Raw genomic sequence first — 19,775 nt, 5'->3', positions numbered from 1 at the left:
CCTTTTCAACACTTACCATCAGTGTCAGTTTTAAGTAGGCTTTTCCTCTTGGCTTCCGTTCTTCCTTCCTTCTTTCCTTTTTTCCTTCCTTTCTTTCTTTCTTTCTTTCATTCTTTCTTTCGTTTGTTCTTTCTTTCTTTCATTCGTTTTTTGTTTTTCTTATGATTTGATTAACTTGTCAACTCACAACAGCTATGAATATGGTATTGCCACTTCTCAGAACTGGTAGGTTTGAAAATGGAAAATTGTACATATTTGACCTTTAAAAACCTGCCTCGGATTCATTCAAGGAACATGTAAATGGTCCTTGTATTAGGCTATATTAGCTATTAAGGTTAGGTGAGTCGTGCCAAACCAATGGCAGTGTCATCAAAGATCATCAAACTATCTTGTCATCAGCTCATGAATCTTTGGAAGCTAAAGTGGCATAACCTCATTTTTTAAATTATTACCTCTGCCAAGGAGGTTTTCAGTCATGTTGGTTTGTTTGTTTGTTTGTTTGTCTGTCTGTTTGTCTGCAGGATAACTCAAAAACTTATGAACAGATTTGGATGAGACACCCCTAGTGACTGCAAATTGAATTGCGGGACAGGGCGAATTTTGACATTCCAGTTTCTAACTCCACAAAAAGAAGGCAGAAAGGCTTAAAATAAAAGTAGGGTGTAACATAGAATATTTGACTATCAAACAGCTTCCTTGCTGGAGGTATGTAGTTTGTGTTGGTTCACTTAATTTGCATGTTTTTTTAAATATATATTTTTTGGTCTTTTATTAGTTTATTTATGTCAAGACAGTGAGAGACTTGACAGGAAATGAGTGGGGAGAGAGAGTTGGCGAAGGTTTGGCAAAGGACCCGGACCGTAATCGAACTCAGGTTGCCGGCATAGCAGCCCAGGGCCCCAGCGTTTGAGCCACAGTATGGCCTTAATTTGCATGTTACTGTTTATGAGGTGGTGGGTCACGTTTTTCAACAACTCGGCTATACCCGTTCATACTTGTCTGACTGTGACATTTTGGCGAATGCTCTTATCACGTTTTGTTCAAGGCAACAATCAACATTCAAAGATATGCCAAGGTGGTGTTTGAAAGACATCCAACTGATCTAGATCTATCAACATCAACTAGACAGGGACTACAGAGAGAAATAGATGAATCTGGTGGATTTACAATTAAAGGTATAGTAGGCCTATTTTATTTAAGCATAAGAAAATGCTTTAGTCAAAATTCTTTAATGCGCTATGCTTTTCCAATTAAAACACTATAAAGGTACCCTATATTAATACTTGTCCTGTTTGCTACAATGTACTGCATACAGTGGTCAGTGTAACTTTTTATTTGCATTTATTTGGTAGGATAGTGAAGACTTTGACAGGAAGCAAGTGGGGAGAGAGAGATGGGGAAGAGTTGGCAAAGGACCTGGGCAAGAATCGAACCCGGGTCAGCTGTGTAGCAGACGAGTGTAACACTGACACCCTACCGTGGCACTAACGGTAGGGCCGCCAGTGTTACATGTTTAAGTAGGCTTTTCCTATTGGGAACGTCTACATTTTTGTATGTTCTTCCTTCTTTCCTTCTTTCCTTCCTTCCTTCCTTCCTTCTTCCCTTTCATGCCAAACCAATGGCGGTGTCATCAAAGATCATCAAAGATCATTAAACCATCTTGTCACCAGCTGTCACATTCCTTGAGAACCCAAGTGGCATATCCTCTTCAATTGAATTATTTGTTTACCTTAAAATTGCACATTGCTGACCTTCATTTGCATGTTGCTGTTTATGAGGTGCTGGGTTACGGTTGTCGAGGACTTGACTATGCCCGTTTTTGTACTTGTTTGATTGACAATTTGGCGAATGCTCTAATCACGTTTTGTTCAAGGCAACAACAGACATTCAAAGATAAGCCAAGGCAGTGTTTGAAAGACATACAATTGACCTAAATCTTATATGATAGACCAGTGGTTTTCAAATTGGGAGCCAGGAACCCCTTGGGGTCTGTGAGGGGGTGGTAGAGGGGGCACGGCAGTTGGCAGGAAAAGCATATAAAAACAAAATAAATACTTGAAAAAATCAAATAAGTAATGTACACCAAAATCAACCAAAAATAAGCTAAACAATATTCCCATTAGTTAAGAACTGCATTACAATAATCTACTGCAGTGGTTCTCAAACTTTTTGTGTGAAGTACCACCCGAGAAAATATTGAGCTCTCCAAGTACCACCTTGACAACCAACATTAGAATATCGCAGCAAAGGCCTTCCATATTCACTTTTGCCAGTCAATACAGGAGAGGTTCATAACGGCATCAACAGCTACGGTCACATTCAGTGCAAGTTTGTTTTTAAATTTCTTGCTTGCCTAGTATTATTCTGCATTATGTTTTCAGATTCATACAGTTCAATATTACAAAATGTGAGACCAACGAGACATTTTTGACTGCAACAACTTATCAGCCTTCAATGCACAAAAAAATGAATTCTTCCGAGTACCACCAGAGATGTCTCAAGTACCACAAGTGGTACGCGTACCACAGTTTGAGCACCACTGATCTACTGCATCTCTGAACATTATGGTTGAATTATTTTATATACGGTATATATCCCAGTGGGGCACTGACTAACAGACCTAGACTATGGTTGTGAAAGGGGATGCACAGAAAAATAGTGTGGCACCACCCATGTAATGGAAGCCTTAGCTGGAATATGCCGGTAGGCCTATATGGGGGTCCTTGCCATGGTCAGGTTTTGGAACCCCCTTGATAGACACTGACACACGTGTATAATAGATCTATATGATTGGGGATCACATTTCACTGGTATTTCATGCTTTCACAGATGCACAAGCACAACTTTTATGACACAGATTGAGAGGCTTTGAGATCTAAGGCTATTAGTTTATAGCCGCACTTGTTTGTTTACTGAATATCATATAACCCATAACCTCTTTATTCCCACAGCATTCATGAGCTTAACTCAAAATACTTAAGAGGTTGTTTTTGCCTGATTATATACTCCCTGTTTGGTATCTAGAATTTCTCTCTCTCTCTCCCTCTCTCTCTCTCTCTCTCTCTCTCTCTCTCTCTCTCTCTCTCTCTCTCTCTCTCTGTGTGCGTGTGTCACATAGATCATGGTGGAGAGAGTGTGTTTGTGTGTCCCCCCCATACGTCCCCCCTCTGTGCGTGCGTGCGTGCGTGCGTGGGTGCATGCGTGCATGCATTCGTGTGTGTTTTAAGTTACACAGATCATGGTAGGCTGGCCAGCTGACTGGATTACATTAGGTTAGGGGAGGAGAGGAGAGGAGTGGAGTTCAGCTGTTTTTGGTTTCACGCTGGGCACAGGTGCCTCGTGGAATACTATGTGGGTCACTCTCACGAGGGTCACTCTCATGAGGGTCACTTTCAGGAACATGCTGGGTTTCAGTAACGTTAAAGATTGTCATTCTCTTCAGAGATACAATTTTTGAACTTTCTCAGGAATGTGCATGAATTTAGTTAGAGATGTTTTGCTTTCCTCAGAGTTCAAATTTGTTAATTTTCCCATGAACATGTGTGAATTAAAACACGGTTTCACTCCTCATAGGTGAAATTTGTTAAGTTTGGACCATATTTGAATTCCGGGCTGTTAGGTTCTGTGTTGTGTGTTGTGAGTTATGTGGCAGCTTGTGTACCAGTAAAGGACAAAAATCCTTTTTAATTAATCTTGAATCTTAGTTAGGTTCTTGTATTTGTAAAATTCTGTATCACAATAAAGTATGAAAAAGGGAATAAACCTTATGCCTTCTAATCAGCGTTGTACCTGAAGTTGTTCAATGAACTATAGTTCATGAACTAGTTCATATTTTAGCGAACGTGAACTAAACACACACCATGTACCTGTGTGATGAATGAACTATGAACAAGTTCAGCCTGTGAACAACATGCACCTTCCTTTAATAGGGTGTTCAGGTGAAAACCCAGCTGAATATATCTCAGAGCACCTACAGGATGATATGATATAAAATATAGGTATTTGTGAAGCACAATAAAATATGATAAGGGAATATGATCAATGCCTTGTAATGAATATTATCCAGGAATAAAGAGAGCATATGAATCAGTTTTAATTATGTGAATTCTCTTGGGTTTTTAATGCTGTTAATGGGTATTTGTGAAGCACAATAAAATATGTCAAGAGAATATACCCAATGCATTATAATGAGTGTTTTTCAGGAACAAAGACATATACCAGGAGAAATGTATCAGTTCTGGAAAGTGTTGCTCTCTGGAACGTGTTTGAATTCTGTGTATTCTGTTCGTTATGAGTCATGTGGCAGATTGTGTGCATGTTCTGGGTGAATGTCCTTCTCTGTCTTGATTTACTTTGTTGAATTTCGGCATCTTCAGAGATATTTTGAAAAATGTAGAAGCATAAGATAATATGACCAGTGAATATACCCAATGTATCGTTGTGAATCTTCTTCAGAAAGATAATAAGAATGAATGTTCTTACAGGAACAAAGATGGCATACAAGAAATATATCAGTTTCGGAAATATAAAAATCTTTATTTTGTACATCATAATCTCTTCACTCATAGGCAAATGCAGTCATTACAAAAAGCTTACAAAACACCTCGGTTATCTGTCTTCTTTCCCAACAAAAAATTACAAAGTTTTATCCAAAACAGAAACAAAAAAACGTCAAGTACCAAAAGTCTTTGCATGCAAGTCTGACAGAAAAAAAGCTTTTCTCTTTAACAGTGTAAAGCCTTCTGGACCCGTTAAAAAAGATGATCAAGTCAATGACTGTGTGGCGTGGATCTACAGTGATGTGCTCTCTGTATCAAATCACAGTTTAGGACAATACAAGCACAAGACAAGTCAAGACACTTGGATCGTATATTTACATGTTAACTTCTTCCTCATCTCCTCCTCGTCTTCATTCATAGAACAAATATGCACTTGTCGAAAAATGTGCAGCAATTTTGTCAGAATAATATATATATATATTATATATACACACTATTGCACAAACTAAGACTTTTTTTTCATAGTTTCATAAGACACCCATTCACTTTCACTCCAAAGACTTTCTCCATCTCCACATCACGCCTTTAAAGTGGCATCTGTGGAAAAATTAAGGCCATAACAATTGACACACGAAGCCAACACTGACACAAACAACCCCCCGAGTCACTCTAAAAAGAGAGAAACGGGGGCAAGTATATAAAGTTACCAAAAAAATGACAATTGCAATGCAAAGTCGTGTGCACCCTCAGGCTTAAACAAACAAAGCCCATCGCCGGCGGGCAGATCTTCTCCTTCGAGGACACATATACTTAGCAGCTTTTTTACACACACCCCACGAGGAAGAATAGCACAAATTTCACAAACACAAGTAAAGGTAGTTGCTTGTATATTGCTCGGTTTAGAAAAAAGCCCAGAGAGGACAACCAAAAAAAAAAACACAACAAACAAATCAAATCAAAACATATGCACATACAGTACTGGGAAATTCGACAATGCCTCGACTCTTGCGCGCGTTGGTGGCATAGGAATGTATTCGAACTACCTGTGGTGACATTTTATGTAAGTCTAGGTGAGGATTACAATAGGGTAGGACACAATCTGTACTTCTATCCCCTATTGCATTGGCAGTGGCAGATGGCCTTCGGCACATTCAGAAAAAATAAAAACTTCAGCCTGTTCCGTGACTCAGTCTATATACCTACGCACTACTGGTGAGGATAGACATTATATAATCGTCATCAGTGTTGTTAGTCTTAGTGATTAAGTACTGCTTAGTGCTAGCTTGCCGAGATGCATGTTTTGTTCTCTCTCAAAGTACTCAAAAGCCTTTTCTTTTTTTTTCTTCTTTTTTAATTTTCCTTTTTTTCCAAAAATCCAAGCATATGTCCAGTGCAGTGAGGTTAGTTCCGTCCTCCCTGCAGGGATGTTCTGTTCAAATGTTCAAATCTCTTTTTTTCTCATTTCTGTCTCTCTACTAGGTACAGTCACATCACGTGGTGAGACAGGTGGTGCTCGGACGTGATGCAAAGTCAGAGAGAATAGCTGAACGTCTAATTCAAACAGTGAGGAGTTTTTCTATTTATTGGCGTGGTGGTGATGCTGGTCATTTAAGCAGCTGTGTACAAGTAGAAGAAGGGGGGCTAGGGGTTCAACAAGGATGAAGGCTGTCACCATAGGACATTAGTGTGAGAGGTCTGTAGGCTCTAGTCTCTAGTAGTTGCTTTACAATCTAGCTCAGCAGAGAGTCTTGAGGGCCTTGCCCGAAGTGCACAGCAACGTCTGCATGTGGTACGGCGTGGGCGACTCCACCTCCACTGCCTGCTCGGGACGGAAGTGGAAGGGTGGGATCAGGCGCTTCTTCATGAGATGCCCAATGCCCATGGAAGGGAACTTTGAGCCGCCGCCGCTGCCACGGTGCTGAGGGCTCTCTGGGTCCTCGCTGGCCCCGCTGCCGCTGCTGCCCCCACTTCCGCTGCCACTCCTGCCCCTGCTGGCGCTGCTGCCGTTGTCATGGCTGCTGCTCCTGCTCCTGCAGAAGACGCTGAAGGCACCAGTGGGCGGGCTGGTCCCCGTTTCGGGCAAGCTGATGGGCCAGTCGTTTCCGGAGGCGTTGGAGGGGCTCTTCTTGGGCTGCGGGGCCACGATGGCCACGGGCTGGCTGGTGCCAGGCAGCGTGGGGATGGTGGGGATGGTGGCCTTCTTCAGGTAGGAGGTCTCGGGCACAAAGGCGGACACGTGGCGTGGCGGGGACAGGGCGCCGTTGGTCAGCTTGTACCAGGGCGAGGGTGGCGACTCCTGGACTGGCTCTTTGGTGGTGTGGCCTGAGTTCCAGGAGTGGGCTGCCAGGGCCGAAGGCGGGCGAACGGGGACGTCGCGTGGCTTGCGCTTGGGCTTGGACCTCGGCGGCTTCTCCTTCTCTGCCCTCTCCTTCTCCTTCTCCTTCTCCTTGTCCTTCTCTTTTTCTTTGTCTTTGTCTTTCTTTTTCTCCTCCCGCTTCGGTGAGGGGGGTGTCTGCGGGAACACGGGATGGATCTCCATGTATTCCAGGGAAGAGGAGGCCACGCATCCACCCTGGCCCGAGTATGCCTCCTTCAGTCCCCCAGTGACTGCACGCAGAAGGCCTGATATAGATTTAGAGAGGGATAAAGAAAAGAAAAGAACTAAGTCCACAGCCAACCCTCAAAAAACAAACACTCGTCGCCAGTCATTACTTTGTCATGCTATGGTGCTTTCAGTGGAATAGTAAAACCGGCTACCAGAGAACCTTATCTTTTTTCACAGGTAGCAATTATCCTATTGACTTATGTTTTCTTTCCTTAAGACCCAGATTCCTTTCCAGAAAACATGGCATAATGCCACTCCCTTTTTTATTGAACAAAGCCACTATACCGTATTTGTCAATGACGCACAGATACGACCTCGATGTCAATAGTTAAAAATAAATATGGCAAAAGGTAATTCCATGTAAACAAGGTCATGCAAAACAAGACACTCGGGCCCTTTGTCCTTGGCATTAAATTGAGTTTGAGCAAAAACATTCTTTGTGTGAGCCACGTGCGGGGCAGGCTGGGGTGGGGTAACTTGATTAGTGACAATGGGCAAAAGGAGACTTGCGCATACAAAGAAGGTTTGCAGGCGGCACGAAGAGCCATGATGAAACCTGCCGGGCATGTTCTATGCAGCACGGCTTGCCAAAAGGCATTACGGTGTTATATGCAAATACATCTCCTTGCGTGCACACGTTGAGACATGGGTGCCAAAGAGATGAAGTTATGACACTCACTGGCACTGGTTCAGGTATGATGATGACTATTTGGCAATCCACACCTCTAAAGAATGTATGCAAATATTGACTAGGATCAAGTAAATTGGCAAGGACAAAGTGCATGGTCTCTGCAAGTGAATGAAGGGAGTGAATTTTTCTACAGAAGGGTTGTAAACAGCCAAAGCGGCAGATAAGTTGTGGTAATGTTCCAACTAACTCATCTGCTACTTATTGGCAAAGAGAAATGCAGTAAAAACACAAGGCACTCCCTCAGGCCATGCCATATACAGAAGCTCACCTGCGCACTTTAATTGCGATGGCCTAATTACATGTCATGCTTAGACTTGAACCAAGGGTATATGTTGACCTTTATTTTAGTGCACGTGACAAACAAAAAACAACTACCAACTCACCTGTCTTGTGTTTTTTCTCTTTGGTAGGCCCCTTGCTCACAGCCAGGTAGACGGGAGTCTGTTTCGGGGGGATGGTGATCTTTTCGATGTGCTTCCGCCACTGCGTCTGGAAGAACAGCTCGTTCTTCTTCTCCTTCTCTTCATTCTGTTTCTCCTGCACACGACAAACAATTCCATTTACTAACAGATCTAGACTTTAAAGTACTATAGGTAAGTGTAGTAACTATTACATTAAATGTAACACTGCTATTACTGTTAATGCTATAACTATTCATGCTATTTTACACCAATAAGCTCCTTCAATCAATTGCATTATGATTATGATTATTATGATAATGATTACAAGATCATACAATGTGTTGCATTATGAGTGTTATGTGTTTTCATTGCACCACTCATTGGAGTGGCAGTGAGTGATATTTTACAGCAGTAAGATTCTTCGATTGCATTGTAAAGATCAGGCATTGTTGCACTGTGAGCTACTATGTGCTCCTAATGCAGCCTATGGGATGAATGCATAGCGTACCCGGTACTCTTTGGACAGACGCTTCATCTTCTTGTTGAGCAGGAAGTAGACGGCCAGCGTGTGGCAGGCGCGATTGGTGAGCACGGCGCTCAGCACCTCGCTGTGCTTGCAGCCCATGCTCTCCGTCATGTGTAGAAGCACCATTTGGTTAATCTCTTCAATGTGGATCCTACCAGAGGAAGAACATGGCAAAAAAAAACCATTTAGAAACAAAGCCCGTCTGTTTTTAATTTTCTGGTGATATATTGGATATAACAGATAGGTAGACAACATCAAACCAAAAAGGTCAGTAATGTCTGAATGTATGTAATTTGTGTGTTCTATATGTGTAATCTGTCAGGTAACGTACTGTATATTATATTTTGTGTGTATGCTGCTGGACAGCTTAGTATACTTTGGTATTAATAAAGTTACTCTACTCTAAGTGGTGTACACCTCAAGGGTATGTACGTTTGTAGGCTAGTAATAACATGCGTGTTCAGCTTACTTGTTCAGGTAAGGGGCAAGGGTGTGTGGGTTCCCCAGCTGCAGCCAGTCGTCTGACATGACTTGGTGGATGTTGGGCCTCTTGGCCGGGTCCGGTTCAAGGAGGCTCTTCAGTAGGTTTCCGGCAGCTGATGAGGGGAAGAGAGAGAGAGAGAGAGAGAACAGAGAACACTGAGCGGTCAGTTCCGAAAGAGAACACTGAGTCGTCAGTTCCATCCTGTTGACATTCTTTGTCAGGCATCAGAACACAGCACAATAACAACACAACACGACAGAGTGGCTCCAGTGACAGCCGGTGACAGTGGGCTTTGTGGCAGTGTGGCGTGATGCAGACGGCATGTGTTTGCTCAGCGTGTTGTCTCCGCCGAGGCCTCTGTGCATTTGTACATCAGCAGAGACTTGGATAAAACAAAAGGGCTTCGGTCTTTTCAGCGCTCTCTTTATCCATTGTACCAAGGCTAATGAGATGGCCACGCGGATAAATAAAACAAAAAATAATCAACAAGGCCCGATAAGTAACAATGACCCTAGTGTTGACAAGGTTAGAAGAGAGGGTCTTTCACACTCCATGTGACACAGTTGCAAACAAAAAAGATATTTCGTTTTGAGTAAAAAAATGCTCTTGCATACCCATTTTGATTATATTGTGTAAGGACGATATTATGTAAGGACATAAGTATATGCCTTGCATAAGAGTTTGATGGTTGACTTGTACCTTTCATACATATGTGTGTACATAAGAGTTGGCAAGAACTTACAATATTTCCCTTTGATGGTTGGGAAACTCAACTGTGTATGAAGGCCTCTGGCGGTGATAACTCTGAGCTACTTTCCAACTGTCACTTTTGACACAGGTCTTAAATGATCTCTGGCAAGCAACCTTGGTCTTTGCTAGCCCTTGAGCGATAAAGATAGCGATCGAGACTTGCTACTTTTTATATATTAAGATGAATTTCTGCTGAAATGAAAAGCACCGATATGCTTTCTGGGTCACTGAGTTTCAGAGGAGTGTAGCGGAGGAGTTTGCAGCAGCTGGTTTTTCAGGTTATTGTGACACAGAGCTGGCATGCGATTGGTTTCCGAGGACCAATTGTCATTTCATCGCCCAGTCTTTCCACACACTAAAAAAAATGTTAACTAAAAAAAGTGTTAACTCAACACTGAGGAATGTGTGCACAATCTAAAAATGTTGATGTACTGTATTTGCTCCTTCTGTGGAAATGCTCTACCAGTCTAATCAGTCCACGGAGCTACTGCTTTCAAAAGAAGCAGTGTAAAATAGTGGCAAGAGACAACGATCTTGTTTCCCCGTTCTGCAGCAAGATGGCAGAAGGATAGCATGTCATTTGACCGGTCTTCCACTGAAAGGTGGAACAAATGAAAGCTCTGAAATCCAATTTGGCCGGCCTGGCACAGGCGGAGAGATTTTTTTTCTATATACCTGCTACTGCAGAGAGGAGAGGAGAGTGTTCTGTGTTCCGGTCTCTTCCGGAATGATCAAGCCCCCCCCATTTCATCCCCCATACAAGCAAGCAGGACTGCAGATGATGATGATAAGACTTTGGAGATATAAACGGACACTTCACAACATCATGTGAGGCCCAGGGAGTGTGCAGCTTATTAAGGCTTAATTGGAGACCGGACAAAATGTCTGCAGCAAGCCAGTGACTCTTGATTTGTTTTGAAGCATTGAAAAGATATATACTAAATATAGAAAAACAGTGTCTTATTACCAAATAATACAGTGCAAGGAAGTTCAAGGATAGTCCGATAAGCCTGTGCTAATTACATTTTCATGCCAGAATGATCTCCAATCCCCTATCTACAATACAACTACCTACTACAGTATACTCTTGTTAGGCTGCCACGCATGCAAGCTGCAACCTGTTCTCTGCTGCGCAAAAGAAAACACAAAACGCAGCCAGGCATGTCTGCCATCTGCGATGGTGGTGAGTTATGTCTCACCTGAGGAGATGTTTGCAGGTAGGGGGTTCATTTCCTTGTCCACCATCTTCTGGTGTAGGGCCTTCAGGCTGAAGGGCTCCACAGTGAAGGGTAGTGTACCGGTCAGCATGGCATACATGTTCACCCCTCTGGACAGGAACACACAAAGGACAGACATTAATGAAATGAATATCAACCGAACTTACATAGTGCAAAAATATCCTGAAATATATACTGTCTGCATTCCATGTGCAGCACATAGAGAAGGTAAATAAATCAATCAAATAGCCACCAAATTACACAATGCCAAATGTGTTATCTGTATTGCATACAGAAAGGTCATCTATATCTAGATACACTAGATAACACAATTCCCAACTAACTGTGCATTGTGCCAAATATCCTTGTCATCTTCTGTATATTCTATTGTGAACCGATTAGTTATCTTTGTCTGAATCGAATCATTAGTGCAAGAGGTTGAAAGAGGAAGATGGGGTATTGGTGGCATGTTGTACTCACATGGACCAGACGTCCACCTTGGGGCCGTACTTCTTGCGGGAGAGCAGCTCTGGGGCGGCGTATGCCGGGCTGCCACACTGGGTGCTGAAGGGGTCAGAGTAACCCAAGAGCCCCGCGCAGTTACTCAGCCCAAAGTCTACACAGAGAGGGAGAGAGACAGAATCGTGTAATCATCAGTATGAACTCTTTGCACATACTTCCATGCACATCTTGTAATGCTTTCATATTTTTTTAAATGTCTAAGTGTACGTAGTATGAAATTGTTTGTTTTTCACGTAGATTGGTTTATGGTTGCGGTTGGTCAAATGTTACTGAATCGAGACATATCTCTGAACTAAATGTTATTGAAATAAATTGGGGAAAGGCAGAGAGAGAGAGAGAGAGAGAGAAAAGAAAAGAAAGAAAGCGAGAGAAGAGAAAGTAAGGTGTCAGCAGTGGAGCGGCTGTTCTTGGGGCAGCAACAGCATTTAATGGCTCTCCACAGTGGAACACTCGAGCTGTCTATCACATACAGGCGTTGTTTCGGGATGGGGGGGTAGGAGAGGAGGGGGCTGGCTGCCTACACAGCAAGTCTTCACACAGCGGTGAGAGGTCTTTTTGGCTTTAAAACCCATTTATTGGTCTGTCAAGGCCCCACCACACGGGAGGAGGCTACATCATTTTGTCTCTCTAAACAGTGCATAATGACTTAAGGGCCTCTCTTTTAAAACAACACACCTCATTACATGAATCTGCATAATGTCTACCTATCACATTATATGTGATTATTTATTCATCAAGATGTTCTACATGTTGTGTATCCACGTGTATGTCATTTTTTATTTATTTTGATGTAGTCTATGCGTGCTAACAGTAAACAATATAGATTACATTACATTAACATTGCGCCAGCTTACCGATTAATTTGATATTGTTGTGCTCATCCAACAGAAGGTTCTCAATCTTCAAATCTCTGTGAGAAAGCAAGGGAAAAAACAACAACAAGCAGCTGTCAGTGATGAAAATGGGAGCAACTGTCAATGTGCTCCAACTCACTGGGTAACAAAAGCCCCTGCCCCCAAAAAAAGGGGTCTCAGCTCAAGCCCCCCCCCTTAATTCAATACCGCCTGAACCCCGGGGGTGTATATATGGGTCACTCACAACTTTATCCTGTCCCCAGACCAGCCCCATCCCCATCCCCAGGCCCAGTCAACCCAGCCCCTCCCCACAGATACAGTGAGTGGCAGTCCCAAATACGCACATTATCTCCTACGTACATGGGCCATCTGCGATGTTCACATGCTCGCTCTGATTCATACCCCTGTTATGACACAGCGTGCTCGTGCTGCAGCGTCTGCTCAGTTTGAATGTGAAAGTATTAGAGGAGCGTGTTTTGGAAATGTGACTGCTAACTCCTGTGTGTGTGTGTGTGTGTGTGTGTGTGTGTGTGTGTGTGTGTGTGTGTGTGTGTGTGTGTGTGTGTGTGTGTGTGTGTGTGCGTGTGTGTCCGTAAGAGTAAGCGTGCCAGTGACTGTGAGTAATATCCACCAGGGAGAAAGAGAGTGACTAATAGCCCTGAAATATTCTTAGATGTCATCATCTGAGAGACAACAAAAGAACAAAGAAAAGAAGCTGATGAGTTTTTCATCAGTTTCATCATCGTCCCTGCTTACTGGTGTCTTGTAATTTGGTTCTACCAAGCAATCTATCCTACCGAGCCATTACAACACACTACAGCAACTCAACACGGTATAAAATGCTGTGTTAAATTCAACACTTAGAGAGTCGATTTAACATCTTGTCGAGAGTATTTTGGTCCCTGAGTGTTCTCTAAGTTTTGAATTAACATTTCCTTTTTTTATGGTGTAAGGGACAGGTTTTTGGGAAAGGGCTATGTTAACAGCATATTTGGTGTAGGATGTCTTGGCAGAACACCGGCAGCACAGTGACTGATGAAGACCCCTAAAATATTCTCTCATGCCATCATCCGATTCTGTTTTCGTTTCAATCAGTTTCATCATCGCATGACGGCATTCCGCCATCTTGGGCAACAAAGAATGCCGGGTTAATACAACACTTAGAGAGTCGATTTAACATCTTGTAGAGTGTACTTGGTCCCAGAGTACACTCTAAGGGCTGAATTAACACTACATTTTTTTTTAAACTGGGATTCGGCCATCTTTTCACCATCACGTGACAGTTTTCCGCCATTTTACCTGTCCACGATGCTGGTCCAGTGAAGACTGGTACTGGTGTGTGTGTGTGTGTGTGTGTGTGTGTGTGTGTGTGTGTGTGTGTGTGTGTGTGCGTGTGTGTGAGTGTGTGTGTCTGTCTGTTTGTGTGTGTGTGCATGTGTGTGTTTCATCATCGCGGCATTCCGCCATTTTAAACCTGTGCACGACGCCAGCCCTATGAAGACTGCTTCTGGTGTGTCTTCCAATGGCTCTCTATGTCTGTGTGTGTGTGTGTGTGTGTGTGTGTGTGTGTGTGTGTGTGTGTGTGTGTGTGTGTGTGTGTGTGTGTGTGTGTGCGTGCGTCTTTAGTTTCGTCATCACACGTTGCGGTTTCGTCAGTCAGCTCACCTGTGCACGACTCCGGCCCGGTGCAGGTGCTCGACGGCCATGACCAGCTGCCGGACGTACTTCTGAGCCTCGCGCTCGTCCAGCCGCTTCTTCTCGTAGATGTGGTTCATGAGGTTGCCGCCGGGGCACAGCTCCATCACCAGGTAGTAGCTGTTCTCCGTCTCCAGGATGTCCAGCAGCTGCGTGATGTTGGGGTGCCGGATCATCTGCTGGATCTCGCCCTCGCGACGCAGGTTCTTGGTGACGTACGAGTCCTTCTTGGCCTTGCGCTTGTCGATCACCTTCACCGCCACCTGCCAGAGAGAGAGAAAGGGTGGGGTTGATATAGAAGAGATTCGTTATTATTAGTCCTGAAAGACATTGAAGACTCATCTGATCACTACCGATCGCTTTCATCACCACCTGCGAGAGAAAGGGTGGGGTTGATATAGTAGAGATTAATTTATTATTAGTCCTGAAAGACATTGAAGGATCATCTGATCACCGTTGATCACTTTCACCGCCACCTAGGAGTACGAGACATCAAGGCTGGAGGAGAGTAGAGATGCGTGAGTTGCTTTACTCGCACATTGTATTTTATTCAGCAGACGGTTGTGCGAGTAGACAAAGGAATATTAGATAGTAGAGATACGTTATTAATCTCAATTGAAAGAGTAATGGATTTTTTTGTGAATCATGGAATATGTAACAATTCTGAATTACGAGATGTTACTTTGGTTAGATTATGATTCTGGAACAATTGACAATGTACAACCTCTATATATAACAGATGTAACACATGTGAATGAAAGCCATACATTTTGTAATTGCGGCGATATTAGATTTTTTCAGAATTGAAAAATAATAATTTGAATGGTAATATAATTGTAATAATAATAATGCTAATAATAATTTGGACTTTTTTTCTTTTTTGTAGTGGCTTTGTGACTACTTCACTAGGGCATATGTTATTTCGTGCCGTGGGCTTTCGCATGGCGCTTCGTATGAAACAGTAGTAGCCGTGTCGTGTCGAGTGTTTTGTCATTCCAGCCCTGTCCGTCTATCTGTGTGTGTGGGAGTCTGAGCTGGGTTGGGCTGGGTTGAACAGGTGAGAGGCTCAGGCAGAGAGGGAGAGAGAGAAAGCTGCTGTCACGGCTATTAACCCTGCCTGGGGCCAAGTGTTCACATTTGCTCCCCAAGAAAAGCCTGGAGCCTAGGAGGAGGCTTATGCCATGGGGCCCACAGGGCAACTGGGTGGGGGCTGTGAATGAGGGACTTGTAAGTGGTAGTAAGTGTGTGTGTGCGTGTGTGTGTGTGTGTGTGTGGGTGAATGTAAATGTGTGTGAAGGAGGCAGGAGAGGGGGTGATGGAGTAGGTTAGTGAGTTCAATCACTGGACACATGCGAGAACAAACTGTGTGCCCCCCCCCTTCTCTCTCCCACTCCCACAGGAGAAGGACGAGCCCCCAAATGGCTTGTTAATTTCGCCCATTTGTCACATGCGTGTCGCAAACAGCTAACGCTGGATAAACACACTGGAGGGCCCTGTGAGTGCGGTGACAAATGTACACACTGACCCTGAAGACGAGTCTAGAGGGCACCACTCCACTCCCCTCCCCCCCTCCTCTCCTCTCCTCTTGGCAGCCCCCCAATATCCTTGATTATGTCCGCCCTGCCCTGTCCTTTCGTCCCAGGTACAAAATGGGGGAATGCTGAGACACATACTAATCAGACACGGGGCGGGCGGACTGACCGTTCTTCTCACCGGCCATTTTTTTGGTCTGTCTGTCTGTCTGTCTTGTCTGTCCTTTCTTTCGTGCCACCAATTTTTCAGCTCTCACACAATGAGGAAAGGATGATTTGTTACACCACCGTTCAGTCCAATGTGAAAACACTTTCATACACTGTCCTTGCCACTCAAGCACGGCCCCCCCATAAAAAGGAAGAGAGAGAGAAAGAAAGAAAGAAAGAAAGAAAGAAAGGGGTTCAAGAAGCTACCATGCCCGACTCTTTCTTTCTTTCTTTCATTCTTTTTTTCCAAATTCTCGACTACAAGAGGCCGTTGAACAAACAAGTCATATATGACCAATTGAGCAAATAATTAAATCAATTACCCTAACAGAGGGGGCCCTGAATGTAAGGTCAGAAAAAAAAGGGGGGGGGGACAACAAGGGGAACAAGGGGACCTCTCGGACCCCCACCCCATCCTCACACAGGCCCCCTCAGATGCTAATTCCAACCCTACACTGTATGTCGACTCGAGCCGGGGCGACAACAAAGGACTGGCTCTTTCCACTGGAAACATGTTGTTGATGAGAAAGAGGTGGGAGAAAGGGGGTGCTGCTGGCTGAGGGGAGTGTGGGGTGAGGTGGGGGGCTGATGTGGAGAGGATGAGGATAAGATGAGGAGGGGGGAGATGGGGAAGGTAGGGGGTGGGGCATGGGCGGTGGGGGGGGGGGGGTAGGTATGGATAGATGGGGGCTCTACAGCCACCACTGCCTGCTTGCCTGTGGGCTCTCTCTGTCTCGGCCGACCGACACGTTGTTTATCATTCCCACAGACAAAGAGTGGGGTGCGGGGAGGTGGGCTGGGCGAAAGTGGGTTAGATACGATCACAACACACGCACACAGACACACATGTGCACATGCGCACATATATTCGAACACACACACACACACACATATCCACATACACACTTGGGGAGCAGACGATCAATCACAACATGCAAACACACACATACACACACATGCACATAAACACACACATTCACAAACACACAACCAAATACACACTCAGGGAGCATACAATCACAACACACACACACACACACAAACACACATACATTGACACACATCCACATATACGCACACAGGGTGCATGTGCTGCTTCGGCTCCCCTCTATTTCACCCGTGCAGCCCCACCCCCCATGCTGTTTTTCCTGGTGATGTCAGATCGATCCTGGGTGAGTGAACGAGCCGAACCAACCAGCCAGCCAGTGTTAATTCAACCCTTAGAGTCCTCTGGGACCAAATACATTATTAGAGGATGTTAAATCAACTCCTCTTCAAGTGTTGAATAAACAATGCATTTTACTGTGCTGCCAGCCAGCTAACCAGCCAGCGTGTGTGTGTGTGTGTGTGTGTGTGTGTGAATGAACAAAAAGCATATAGCAACGAGCAAGGACGCATGGCAACGGCGTGAGCAGGGAAGCGTGAGAGAGAGAGACGGAGGAGGAGAGGAGGAGAGAGAGAGGCACGCGGAGGCAGGCGAGGGCTTTGTGATTTCCTGGGTTTGCATCATCGCTCAGGCTTCAGCCGCGCCTCCGTCTCTTGCCTTGCCTCCGTCTTGCCACAGCAACAGGGAAAGAAAGAGGGGGTACCTCTCTCTCTCTCTCTCTCTCTCTGTGGGGGCTCACTATGGGGGCACGGCTTAATCCTTCATATGCTAAGTAGGAATTTCAGGTCACACATTCAACATCTTGTTTTTTTCTCTCTCCCTCCCTCTCTCTCTCTCTCCCTCTCCATCTCTCTATACCTCCAGCCTATGTACATACTGATTGATTGGCTGCATGGCATGGCCCCCAAACAAAAGCACTTAGAGTTTGCGCACACACACACACACACACAACACACAGAGTGTCGCACACACAAACACACAAAGCCATTGGTGGTCTATGGGTTTATGGGTCTATGGGGAACAAACATAGAGTGGGTGGGTATAGTGGGGAGAGAGATTCAGTCCTTGATTAAAAATGCCACCACCTTGAAACGGCATTCGTGATTGTGGAAGGGGGGATAGAAAAAAAGGAGGAGGCACTTAAATTGTCAGAGCGGGGGAGATTTACACCTTTCTCCTCTGGCAGCGGCGAGACGTCCTCTAGGAGGGTTACGGTCTCTCCGGGTAATGTATGCTGATGTCAGAGAGCCTTCATTAGTCTCTCCCCTCTCTCTCTCTCCAGGTTCAGACCTCCTAGTGTTTATCACTCTCTCTCTCTCCTCCTTCTCTCTATCTGTGGTCTGTGTGTGTGTGTGTGTGTGTGTGTGTGTGTGTGTGTGTGTGTGTGTGTGTGTGTGTGTGTGTGTGTGTGTGTGTGTGTGTGTAGGGTAAGCTGTGATTAATTCAGACACCCCGTGTCTGTAAGCTCTTGGATTGCCACTGTTACCTAATATCAACAAGGTGTTACTTCACCTCCTGGGCTGGAGAGACGAGGGGACTTACAGTAACCAGGTGTTACAGGCTAGTAGAGAGCCGTGATGAGCCTCTCAGAGGCAACAATACAGAAGTGGCCAATAGATTGTACATGCTGTCCGCTACACCCAGTAGCCCATGCTGTAGGCATTTTGGTCTCACCTGCAGGAAATGTGTGACAAGCAGTACACCTCATTCTTTTCATTGCTTTTCATAATTCTCACGTTATAACAGCTCTGTCACAATGGCACAAGTACAAATATGTTGAATCCATGAAAAATCATTTTAAAGTGACAACATCCTCGTGTCATCTTACCTTCTCTCCTGTCAAAGCGTGGAGACCCTCTCGAACTTTGGCGAAAGAGCCCTCTCCAAGCTTTCTCCCAATGAGGTAATTTCCAACTCTCTTCGTGTGGTAGAAGTTGCGAAGAATGTCTCCAGGAGGGCTGTTGTTAAGGGATGTGGGACCATTTTCTGCTATGGCATTTGGACCCTTCCCTCCAAAAGGGATTGGACCGTCGTCGACCACCATCTCCGCGACAGGTTCGAGCACCGGAGACTGCCAAACTGTACTCTGTGCGCTTTTACGCCTTGCTACGTTTCCTACTACGAGCACGTATGCTGCCTTACGTCTTTAAAAATGAGCTCAGGTCTGTCAGCAACGAACATCTGAAGTAAAGTACCTTCTGTTCTGTCGCTGTCCCTAATAGCTTGTTGCGTTCGTCTTAAAACCAAATCGGCACATGCGCCACCTGTCCTATCCAACCTGACGCTTTGTCTTGACGTGAGCGCACCATGGAAGCGTCAACGGACCCAATTTGCGATATCGACAAAAATGTAATCCTTCCTTGAAATAGAAAGCAAAACGCCTTATGAACCAGTTAAACCTTGAGCAGAAATCGCATGTAACGACGTTGTCATAAAGGCTACTCTAGTCGAAATGCTGAGCGAGACATCAACATAAAACCTCAGACGCGCTGTTACATCCACACCAGAACACATTTGCAGTAGACTGTTGAATGCTTTGTTTGCGCTGAACTGTTTAAAGCAAGTTTCCCGGGACTGAGGGTAGGCGTGACTTGTTTTGCTAAAAAATTCTCACTCAGTTACTAGGTTGAAATTCAGTCCAATCAGCGAGGCTGGCAACGGCAGTTGTGCCTGTGCCATCCATGCCTGTCAGTGAAACCCCGCCTTCAGACCCATGCGGTTCACAACAAAGACCATGTTGCGAGGGGGAAACTGTAAGGGATGTGACTTTTGACGTCTTCCAAGTTATAGCATTGCCTCATATAACCCTTCGAAAGGAAATTGACATTTTTTCCCCAATTATTGCTGAGGGATACATTTATACATTTGTGTAGAGGATGTGTTTCCTAAATAGGCGTAGCCTATGT

The 19,775-nt window shown here is 44.6% G+C and overlaps 1 protein-coding gene across 1 annotated transcript; it reads right to left on the bottom strand.

Annotated features, from left to right (window-relative positions):
* Window positions 1-4,548: 4,548 nt before the first annotated feature.
* On the bottom strand, window positions 4,549-19,373 carry hunk (hormonally up-regulated Neu-associated kinase). The gene is made up of 9 exons (XM_063203314.1): window positions 18,698-19,373; window positions 14,215-14,507; window positions 12,550-12,605; window positions 11,654-11,789; window positions 11,156-11,283; window positions 9,192-9,318; window positions 8,705-8,873; window positions 8,179-8,332; window positions 4,549-7,121 (listed from the first exon to the last, which is right to left on the bottom strand). The coding sequence occupies exons 1-9, from the start codon at window positions 18,911-18,913 to the stop codon at window positions 6,235-6,237; spliced, it is 2,166 nt and encodes a 721-aa protein (XP_063059384.1). The 5' UTR covers window positions 18,914-19,373; the 3' UTR covers window positions 4,549-6,234.
* Between the last annotated feature and the right edge of the window lie 402 nt (window positions 19,374-19,775).

Source organism: Engraulis encrasicolus, chromosome 7 (assembly GCF_034702125.1).
Source record: "Engraulis encrasicolus isolate BLACKSEA-1 chromosome 7, IST_EnEncr_1.0, whole genome shotgun sequence".
In the NCBI taxonomy this organism is placed as follows: domain Eukaryota; kingdom Metazoa; phylum Chordata; class Actinopteri; order Clupeiformes; family Engraulidae; genus Engraulis; species Engraulis encrasicolus.
This window is presented reverse-complemented; position numbering and strand designations above follow the sequence as displayed.

Coding starts and splice junctions, on each gene's coding strand:
- hunk (XM_063203314.1), bottom strand. CDS start 18,913: ATGGTGGTCGACGACGGTCCAATCCCTTTTGGAGGGAAGGGTCCAAAT. Junction 12,606..14,214: donor CGGGCCGGAGTCGTGCACAG/GTGAGCTGACTG, acceptor GCTTTCTCACAG/AGATTTGAAGATTGAGAACC. Junction 8,333..8,704: donor GTCTGTCCAAAGAGTACCGG/GTACGCTATGCA, acceptor TGTCGTGTGCAG/GAGAAACAGAATGAAGAGAA.